The sequence below is a fragment of the Chinchilla lanigera genome, unplaced genomic scaffold, assembly GCF_000276665.1.
Source record: "Chinchilla lanigera isolate Chin_1 unplaced genomic scaffold, ChiLan1.0 scaffold00068, whole genome shotgun sequence".
NCBI classification, from domain to species: domain Eukaryota; kingdom Metazoa; phylum Chordata; class Mammalia; order Rodentia; family Chinchillidae; genus Chinchilla; species Chinchilla lanigera.
In genome coordinates, this window is record NW_004955469.1 from 9,091,148 (window position 1) to 9,101,532 (window position 10,385).

The 10,385-nt window shown below is 52.1% G+C and overlaps 2 protein-coding genes across 6 annotated transcripts; one reads left to right on the top strand and one right to left on the bottom strand.

The window, feature by feature from the left end:
- The first annotated feature begins 926 nt into the window (after positions 1–926).
- On the top strand, positions 927–6,488 carry Abhd1 (abhydrolase domain containing 1). 4 transcript variants are annotated; one of them, XM_005400458.2, is made up of 9 exons: positions 927–1,146; positions 4,160–4,320; positions 4,660–4,842; positions 5,004–5,049; positions 5,217–5,329; positions 5,452–5,625; positions 5,779–5,827; positions 5,921–6,086; positions 6,212–6,488. In XM_005400458.2, exons 1-9 carry the CDS (start codon positions 1,033–1,035, stop codon positions 6,418–6,420), a joined length of 1,215 nt encoding a protein of 404 aa, XP_005400515.1. In that variant the 5' UTR covers positions 927–1,032; the 3' UTR covers positions 6,421–6,488. The 4 variants fall into 4 exon arrangements, with proteins under 4 accessions (XP_005400515.1, XP_005400516.1, XP_005400517.1 ...); XM_005400459.2 differs by having other exon boundaries at positions 6,226–6,488; XM_005400460.2 differs by having other exon boundaries at positions 6,266–6,488.
- Positions 6,432–10,214, bottom strand: Preb (prolactin regulatory element binding). Of its 2 annotated transcripts, XM_005400457.2 has the most exons (9): positions 9,876–10,212; positions 9,167–9,356; positions 8,776–8,999; positions 8,514–8,594; positions 8,273–8,397; positions 7,898–8,071; positions 7,678–7,750; positions 7,346–7,505; positions 6,977–7,164 (listed from the first exon to the last, which is right to left on the bottom strand). In XM_005400457.2, exons 1-9 carry the CDS (start codon positions 10,008–10,010, stop codon positions 7,070–7,072), a joined length of 1,257 nt encoding a protein of 418 aa, XP_005400514.1. In that variant the 5' UTR covers positions 10,011–10,212; the 3' UTR covers positions 6,977–7,069. The 2 variants fall into 2 exon arrangements, with proteins under 2 accessions (XP_005400513.1, XP_005400514.1); XM_005400456.2 differs by lacking the exons at positions 7,346–7,505; positions 7,678–7,750 and having other exon boundaries at positions 6,432–7,164; positions 9,876–10,214.
- Positions 10,215–10,385: the final 171 nt, after the last annotated feature.

A 10,385-nucleotide genomic window follows, 5' to 3' on the forward strand; every position in this document is an offset into this window, starting at 1 on the left:
GAGCTCACTTTGTAGCCAGGCTGGCCTTGAACTCACAAGGATCCTCCTGCCTCAGCCTCCCGAGTGCTGGGACTACAGGAGTGTGCCACCACCCCAAGCCTTATATTATACATCTTGATACCTATACACATTGATACATGGGGTCTTCTCCAGACCACCTATATCAGAGCTAGCACCTGGGCATACCTGCCAGATGACGCTAATCTGTAGTCAGTTTTTGACCCTTGTCATAGATGTTTAGCAGCCACAGCTGTAGTTCTTGGAATCCCAAGTGACTGCTCAGAAAAGGGGAGGGGACAAATGGAGTCAGACAGGGACAAAATGGACTTAGTTCATGACTACAGCTGGCAGGGAAGGGATTGTGTGCAACACTGTGGTGAGCCTGAGTGAGTGACTTTAACGGGGGGAGGGGGCATGTCACCACGGAGCAGCTAAAACCTAAACATGTAAGTCTGCACTTGTACAACAATTGGATAGTGGTTGTGTCCAGTGCGTGAGGGTCACTATGAATAGCTGTACTCTGGGTGACAGAGCAGAATCTCCCCACAGGAGGCCTGTGCCCCTTGCAGGTCCGACTCGGGTGGTAGGAACTCTTGAGGAAGCCACCTGTTTCAGTCATAGCAGGGAAAGAATCTGCAGAAGAAAGAACCGGAGGTACGCCGCGCCAAGATGGCAGCTGTGGAGGAGGCTGGTCGTCCTTGGGCTGTACCCCTTGTAACAGTTCAGGGAAAGTAGGAAGCCAGGGAGGGCAAGAAGAGGGCGGGAGGCAGGAGGCCATTCGCAGATTCCGCGTGAACTCTGCACGGACTCCCGGGGCAGCTCCCCGCACCCCCTCTAGCCACGCCCAGCGCCGCCTCTGGCCACTCCCAGCGCTGCCTTGGCCGTGGGCGGGCGGTGTCGGGGGCCGGAGCTGCACAGACCGACCAATGGCGTGTAAAGGGCGGGCCCGGCGGCAACCTGCGGGCGGAAGAGTCGAGGTTGAGAAGCTCTAGACACCCGGGAGCCTGGATTTGGAGCCTCCCTGTAGAAAAGATGCTGAGTTTCTTTCTGAATCCCCAGAACTTCACCTGGACAGAGACCTTCTCTCTACTTTTGGCTCTTGGCGTTGCCCTCTACTTGGGCTACTACTGGGCATGTGTGCCCCAGGTGGGTGTGTGCCCCAGGTGGGTGCGGGCCCAGCGCTCTGGCCGGCGGGTTTGGGGTACTCAGGGAGTAGGGAGGAGACTTAACCCGGGTTTGAGCGCTTTGTGAAAGCCTGACTGATTGGGTCTCCATCCCTAAATGAAAGTTGCTGTTATTACCTATTGGAGAGTCTCTTCTCCGCTTCCCCTCGGCATCTCCCTATGCCATTTGGGCACCTGAAGGGGGCTGCCCGTGTAATGTGGAAGGCATCCAGAGGTGCCAGAGGTGCACTGTCTGCTTTCCTTTTCTTTTTAGGGGATCTAGCTGAGTTTCCCATTGGCTGCACCAAATGACAGAACCCAAGGCCTCTGTGATTGTGGCCACGTCAGTACCGCCTCCATCAGGTTACTAGGATCTTGCTCCCCTTGGGCCCTAGCTGACTGCTGTGTCTCGCTGGGCACTGACGAATAACTAACTGTGCTTGCACATTGCTCTCTGTTTTAAGGTCTAGACTTCAGTGTGTTGAGAAATTCTGAAGAGGCTGGTTTCGATCAATTTGGAAATTTTCTGACATTTACATAAAATATATAATCTACATATCCAAGAAAAGCTAAAGCTTTTTATTAAAATCAGTTCTAGGTAGTTGAGTCTAACATGAAACCTATTGATTCAAATTCTTTAAAAAGTCTTGCCAGAAAAAAAGAAAAAGTCTTACCAGGTGTGGTGGCGCATGCCTGTAATCCCAGCACTAGGGATGCTGAGGCAGGAGGATCATTGTGAGTTCGAGGCCAGCCTGGCCTACATAATGAACTCAAGGCCAGTTTGAACTATACAGCAAGACCCTGTCTCCAAAAAAAGGTCTTGCAGGAACTGGTTACATGCCTGTAGTCCCAGCTACTGGAGAGGCTGAGGCATGTGGATCACTTGAACCCAACAGTTTCGGTGAGTTTGGGCAACATAGCTCAGTGTAGAGCACATGCTTAGCATGTAGGAGGCCCTGGATTCAACCCCTAGTACCAAAAGATTTTTAAAAGACCTGTAGGAGATTCTAGTGTCACCTAAACTTTTCTATATTTTCAAAGCTTTCTACACTGAAAATATTTATGGTTTACAAATTAAGTCAAGGCCTGGGATATGGTTCAGTGGCACAGTATGTGCTTAGCTTGAGTTCAGGCTCCACCACCTAAATAAATAAAAATTCTCCCTAATAAAGTTTAAAAATCCAACTCTAACAATACTCTGTAAACCTCACCTTATGCATCAGATTTGGAAAGTTAGTCATTTTAGATCAGACCTGTCCTTAACTAATACTGTCCTTTGCTTGCAACAGTCATACGGGAAGCCAGATCTGCTGCCACTTTATTCACCAAACCTTTTCTTGACTTCCAAATACTGGCTAAAATGCAGGAAAGGTACTATTCTGGAGGTCCTCAGGACATGGAATCTGGGCTGTCCAGCATGACTGTGGATTAATACTGATTTAATCACAGCAGCCAGTAGCATATTACTAATTTCTTAGGAGTGAATCGAGAATACTTTGCTAGAGGTACATGAAGGTAACTCACATAAAACACACCTAGGCACCAATTCATTAGCCTTGTTATACACTACTGAGCTGTCTGATCCAGAATTTTTTTTTTTTTTTTTTTTTTTTTTTTTTTTTTTTTTTGTTTTTCTCCGGTACCGGGAACCGAACTCACGACCTTGCGCTTGCCAGGCAAGATCCAGAATTTAATAAAGTGAGAGGAACTCAACATCTTGGCAGTTAGGAGGCGACAGAGTGCAATGACTAGAATCAGCGCAGTGACTAGAATGGCACAGCGCTAGAGTCAGACCTGGGTTTGAATCTTTAGCTCTGCTGTCCTCAAGCTGTGGGAGGCTTTGTGCTCTTTAGCAAGTTATTCAACATTCTGTCCCGTTCATGCTGAGGGGTCACAGGCCCTGTCTCAGTAGGCTATGTGCTCAGCACAATGCCTAGAACACGTGAGCACACAACACATTTTTCTACAAGGATCACTGGTGATAGAATTAGTAATTTTGCCTTACCTCTTGCTTGCTTTTCTGTGTAACTTTGGGCGAACTAGTTGATCTCTAATAGTTACGATTTTGTCACTTGTACCTTACCTCCTAAGGTTGGGCTTAGCCCAGTAATTGCTTGTAGCATATGTGCTAGTATCCTAGGGTTTAAAGATCAGGGTCCAGGGCACATTGCCCAAGGGTCACATTATTAACTTGACCTCTATTATTTGCCCAGCTCCTTTGGAGTTGCAGGAAGACAAGACAAGAATCTGGCCTGCAGGTTCTTCAGCAATGTAATTTCTGTTCTTGAGCCTGTGGTCCTCTGACTTGCATGCTCCTCGCCTAGGCCCACTTTCACTGGATGTCTGTCCAGCAGCAAGCAGATACGTTCGGAGTCCGGGCTCTGCCTACTGATCTCATCTGTTCCTGTTAACCCGTCACTATTACCTTTCTCCTAGTTGGCATGAAGTCTGTTCACATTAGGACTAGTCCTCCTGTAGAGCACGATTCAACAGCAAGGTACCCTGGTAGAAAGCCCTTCAGCAGTGAGCACACATTAGGGAACAGTGGGAATATGCAGACAGTGGGGTGCTTGTATCAGAAGCCAGAGAGTCTCAGAAAGATGACAGTGTGGGTAATCCATCTGTATGACAAAGTTCCCAGAATGGATGATGCTGCATTTATTCAGCCCTTAACCCAGAACTCAGCCCTTCCTCCAGGGCAGTTCTATGACCTGCTCTCTCCCAGATGGGTCTGGGACAGGGCCAGGTTAAGTAGGGGAGGCAGTGCCCAGTCAATTCTAGAAAGGTCACACTCCAGAACTGGAGATTTTTGTGGCTCTATTATCAGAGGTGACCTGGCCATTCCAAACTGAGCTGTGCCAAGTGTCTCACTCTTCTAACAATGCAGTACTCTCCAGGCCTGCCTCTGGCAAAGGGAGTGGTCACTTACCCTGGGGCATTGGGTGTCTCACTAGCTAAATCACGGGAGTGAGGCAGATTGTGCTGTGTGATTACAGAGCCCTCGCCTGGTGGCTGGACCCCAGTTTCTGAGGTTCCTGAAGCAACACTGTCCTCTCACTATGGAGACTTTCTACCCCACGCCATGGTGTTTTGAGGGACGGCTGCAAACCATCTTTCGTGTCTTTGTGCAGCCTAAGCCACTAGTCCCTTATTGGAGGTAAGAAGGGACAGAATGGGTGAACATGAAACTCCAAGTAGGGAAAACTGATCTACCTTCTTTAAAGTGAAGGTAATCATTGCTCTGTCTACCTCAGTGTGTTGAGGGCACAGAGACTGGATGTACTAAAGGGCTATGTAATTGTACACCCAGGAAGTAATAATCTCATGTCCCCGTTCCACCTTGGTCAGCCCTACTATTGCACATAAAGCATGTCTTCAGATGATGCTGATGATGCTAAACTGCAGGACTTGCATGTGGGTGAGACAGGAGGTGGACCCTTGAAGCGTATCAAATTCCTAATAATATCCTTGTACGCTTCTCTCCCCCCAACCACAGTGAAGTCCTCCAAACCCCAGATGGAGGCCAGTTCCTGCTAGACTGGGCCGAGCAGTCAAACAACAGTCACTACCCTGATCCTAGCACTCAGCCTACTGTGTTGCTGCTTCCTGGCATCAGTGGCAATAGCCAGGAGACCTACATCTTGCACCTGGTTGACCAAGCTTTGAGGGATGGCTACCGGTAAGGATGGGCACAGCCCAGGAAGGTGCCTGAGAACTTGTAGGGGGAGAAGTCCATTTGACCCTGATATATACTTTAGGGAGTCTTTTGACAGGGGTCTGATGGTTATCAAAAGCGGGGCTTGTGGGAGGGCCCGGCTGACATGCCTGTGTGTGTCCCAGGGCTGTTGTATTTAATAACCGAGGCTGCCGTGGGGAAAAGCTGCTGGTGAGTACCCTCCTTGTTCGTGGTGGCTCCGTATCCACTCCCTGTAGAGATCTCGACACTGGGGCTTTACCTGTGTTTGTTCCCTTGCTCCCTTTCCCCGCCACCTTCCATTTTCCTCCCTCTGGCAATGGCCTCCCTCTCTGTCCAGTGATCCCATTTGCCCTTAGACCCACAGGGCTTACTGTGCCAGCTATACTGAAGATCTAGAGATGGTTGTGAACCACATAAAGCGCCGCTACCCTCAAGCACCAGTGCTGGCTGTGGGCATCTCTTTTGGAGGGTAATGGTTGCCCAGGCTTAACCCAGAGCCCAGTGTTCCTTTCTCTCATCCTCCATGTCCTTGCCTACTCCTGACTCACTCATGTAAACCTTTCTCTCGTGGCTTCTCCTCCAATCCTGTAGGATACTATTGCTCAACTACCTGGCACAGACCGGGAAGGCTGCAGGCCTGCTGGCAGGACTGACTCTGTCTGCATGCTGGGATTCCTTTGAGACGGCCCGCTCCCTGGAAACCACCCTGAACTCGGTGCTCTTCAACCGGCCCCTCACTGCTTTGCTGTGCCGGTTTGTGGACAGGTAGGGTGAGTCTTGGCCAGTGGAAGCGGGTAGGCTCTCCCAGTGATCAGGTATGGTGTCACCTGGGCCTTCTCATGCATGAGGTAGTAGGATAGGCTTGGGCTTTGGGTCAGATGCAGGAGTCAAGACAAACCTTGATGTACTTTCTTCCAGAAACAGAAAGATGATTGAAAAGTTGGTGGATGTAGACTTTGTCCTACAGGTATGCGCTTTCACCATCTCCCTGCCCCGGCATTAGTCTCCCACTATCTTTCTGCTCTTTATTATCTTAGACTGTACTACCACTACCACACAGGCCCGCACAGTCCGCCAGCTTGATGCACGCTACACATCTGTAGCCTTTGGGTATCAAGACTGGGTTGCCTACTACCAAGCATCAAGCCCCAAAAACAAGGTAGATGCCATCCAGCTCCCTGTTCTCTGCCTCAATGCAGCAGATGACCCCTTCTCTCCGGTCCATGGTGAGTACCCTGCATCAGGAGGCCTTGGCCCTAGGAAGGTAGACCGTAGACCATGAAGTACAAGTGGAGAACCTGGGCTCCTATCAGGGGCTGGGTTCCTGACCTCCTCTCTGACCCACTCCCAGCCTTTCCCCTACAGGCTGCCCAACACTCTTCCCATGTTGCACTGCTTATCACAGCTCGAGGTGGCCACATCGGCTTCCTGGAAGGCCTGCTGCCCTGGCAGCACTGTTACATGACCCGCCTCTTGCACCAGTATGCCAAGGCCATCTTCCAGCACCCAGAGGAGCTGCTTGACCTCAAGGTGCTTGCCTCTGGGGACAGAAAGAGCTGACAAGTGTATCATTTGGGGTCTCAGTTCAGTCTTCCCTTGTTTATTAAATATCAACCCTTCCTGCTTAATGGACTGAGGTTGATTTTCCCTTTCCTCAAGTCTGCGATAGTGATCCAGGAACTTACTGCATATTCAGCCTGGCTGGCCTGGTGCTACCCATCTGAACCCACAGATTACTACCTGAGTCTTCTTTTTGGCCCCTTTATGACCTCACAGCAAGTGCCAAGCCAGTCCTTGGCCCAGCAAAAGCCAGGGGCTTCATGTGAAGATTGTGAGGAGAGGAAGAGAAACTGATTGTTTCTGCAGGAAGGACAGCAGTGCCTCCAGACCCTTGGGCATCTTCATGTTTCTGGAGAAGGACATGTTCAGCTTTGGAGCCTTTGCTGGGCAAAGAGGAGGAGGCAGGTTGTGTAGTCTGGACTCAAAACACCACTGTCCTGGGTGGATCTGCAGGTGATGAATGTAGGACTCCCAGGACCCACAGTCACATAGGGCCACAGCCAAGCTTTCACTGAAAAGGGCAAGCAGTGCCCATCATCAGAGGCATCCTCAGTTGTGGGCCCAAATGGAGTGAGCAATAGGAGTCCAGGCCTCCACTCCCCTCTAGACGGTGGCAGCATCCAGGCCGGATTCCCAGACAGCAGGAAGGCTAAAGAAAACCTGGAAAGGCACTCTGGAGCAGCAGGATGGTCACAAAGATAAGCCCGACACATAGCAAGAGCAGCAGCCACACAGGAACGCTCCCTGCAGGTGGGGAAAAGGAAGTGAGCAAGAAAGGGGCTGTACCACCTTAAAGACCGGAGACCTCAACCCAGTCTGTTCAAAGATGGGGCAGAGGGATGGCTGTGAACTGGCCTCTCTTCTCCAAGGTCAAGTGTTTGCTATAGCTAAAGGTGGGGTGGTAGCCCCCACCCCAACTACTCACGCCGTGAGGGCAGCAGGTGCAGCTGGCAACGACTGTCTGCAGCCACAGAGAACAAGGCAGTTTCATGGGACCCGAGAAGCTCTGGTCCACGACCCTTCTCAGGTAGAAAGGCCACATCCGTCACCACAAAGCTGTGAGACTCCCTCACATAATAGAGGCGCTGGGGGCAGGAAGGAAACTAGTAAGGGAAGGCCCAATTGGATACTTTTTGGAAACATGCTCTGCACCCCAGCAGGCTTCCCCTGCAGGCTGGGCCAGGCTCCTTCCTGTACATACAGGATAGAGCAGGCCTGCAGGCCTCCCACAGGGCTGTGCCCACCTCCACCCATTACCTGGAGAGAGAAAGCTATGTAGATGGCAACAGAGCCAGTAATCGTGCCCAGGCCTAGGAAGGTGCCCGATTCACTGCAACAAACAACAGAGTGTTCACTGTCCTAGAGGCCTGTGCAGCCACCTTCACTTACCAACAGCTGTCCTCGGGGACTGAGGCAGGATTCCTTCCCAAGCTCCCCCAGGTACCCTCTACCCAGCCAAGCCGGTACTGTCTCACACCTGACACTGAGGCAGGAGATGACTTCATGGCCACAGGACTTAGTCCGAAGGGGCAAGAAGGTGGAACCATCCCAGGCTGTGAGGTAGCAAGGCGGGTGCTGCTGCAGGTGCTTATGGGGGATCTGCACTGTGAAGAGTCGCAGCCCAGCGGGCTGGTCTGGAACCTGCCCAAACCTGGGGGCCAGGCAAAGGACTATTCAGCTCCAAGGTCTGTCCAGCCTTCCTCACAGGTTTCTGCCCTGCTGCACCCTGGTTAGGCCTGGGGTAACACCAACAAGACCACAGTCCTCCCTAGTCCACCCTCCCTTAATCTTTTTCCACTCTCCCTCCCCCACTTGGCTACGCCTCTTTTAACCACCCCATGGATCTTCATACCTGCAGGCCCGGTAGCGGTAAGATGTGTTAGAAAAGGTGGGTCCATTCTCTTGCCAGTGCAGCTGTGTTATTAGCTGATCCTTCTGCCACACAAAGGCCTTACGGTCCCGGCCCACAGTTACCAACTAGTCAGGAATAAAGATTCCCAAGATGGACAGTTAGAGGGTCTATTTACTACACAGATATACAAGCACTTCCTTTTACCTTTTCTGCACCTCCTTCCCATAACCCACCTCCTCACCTTGCCACCAGGCCCCAAAGCCAGGTCTTCAATCTCATCTTCATGGGCTTTGAACTCCAGAATTTTCACTAGGGTGGGTACCTACAACCAAGCCACCACCAGGCACCGTGGTTAGACCAGGGCTGCAGCAAGAGCACTATGATCCCCACACCTCTTTTCTTGTCTAATGGCCACTCACAGCTTTCCCAGAACTCAAGTTCAGCTTCGCACATTTTTGGACTTTTTGTATTTACATTCATCCTTCTGGCCCCTAAAACCATACCTTCCAGACACGAATGTGACCATCTGTCCCTCCAGTGGCAATCAGGGTATTATCAGGGTTGAAGCACACAACTTTTTGCAGTATATCTTTCTGCAGGCCGAAGTCTGTCTGCACCGCCTGCAGATTTTCTACTTTAAGCTCTACCCCGTCACGCTGGGTTTCAGTTCCCCCTTTCTTTGCTGGGGCTGCCCCCTTTCTTGGTCGAAGCCCCTGCTCCTTGGAACCTGCAATACAAACAGGTTGCCAGGATCCAGTCTTCTACACGAAGTAGTCCTGATCCCTTTCTACTGGGCAGGTGTATATCCAGCTTGTAACCCCACTTCCAGGCCCACTTCTTTAGACCCAAGATGACTGATCTTACTCATTTAACCTTTTCCCCCAAGCTTCTCACCTGCCTTCTCTGCCTTGTTGCCCTTCTGCCGATGAGCCCTGAAGCGCAGGAGCTGACAGTGAGCATCCTGCCCCGCTGCAAGGATATCACCAGCCAGTGCCAGGTTCATGGTGGCCCGTGTCTCTGTGTCATGGGAGTGCAGCAAGGAGGCACTCAGGCACCCATCAATCTGCTCTAGTTGCAGAAAATGCTGCGGGAGAGACAACCAGAATGGGCAAAGTTCAGGTGTGCAGGGAGAGCGGGTCAAGGCAAACGCACCTCCTAGTCTGATGCCTTATTCCTTAGCTTACTGTACTTCCTAGTTCACAGGGCTTCTTGAGCCTCTTAGCTTTTATTTGGTCCCAGATCTGTACAGCACGCAGGGATTATTACCCTCGGGTTTATAGATGGTCAGGATGAAGCTCGGAACAGGTAAAGAACCTAGCCTAAGGGCCAAATGTACCACTCACCGCTGCTAGAGGGCAGGACAAGCCCCCTAGAACTGCTCCCGAGGTCGAACTTAGGCGTTCCTACCTAAGCGGCCGGTGTGCAGCGCTAACTTAGGAGTCCCTCGACTACTCGCATCCGAGCGCCCGGGATGCCGGGTCTTCCTTACTGGAAATAGGCAGGACCCGAAGCTGGGGTGTGGTTCACCCCTGCGACCCCCAGTCACCCCAGAATGTTCCCCTGCTTGCGCGGTGAACTGGCCCTGGTGGCCCTGCACACTCACCACTCCATTTTTTATGCCGGTCTTGGCGGCGCCTCCTCCACCAGCTACGATGAGCAGCCCCGTGCTGGGGTCCACCCGGAGCGCGTACAACGGGAATGGGGCCCGGTACAGCTCCGGGGCCTGGCGCCGGCCCATCCCGCCCGCCGCGCGTTCACTGCCCCAGCCGCTGTTGAACTTGTCCTGTCGCCGCCGGGGCCCCTTTCACTTCTGCTAAGTTGCCACAATTCCAACCACCCGCAGACACCGGCGTCCCAGCCCCAAGCTGTCGGGCTTGGTTTCCAGGGTGCGCAGAGCGCACGCGCCTCACCTCGCGGCTCTTCGCGCAGGCGCAGTACGCCTATACGCGTCAGCACTAGCGGGCCACGGAGCCCTGGGGCCGAATCCGGTTCTCCGCCCTTTGTGACGTCAGACACGCCCTCCCTGTGCGGAGCGTGAGAGGTGGAGCTAGTAGAAATTGTTGAAGGGTGTGTGTGTGTGTGTGTGTGTGTGTGTGTGTGTGTGTGTGTGTGT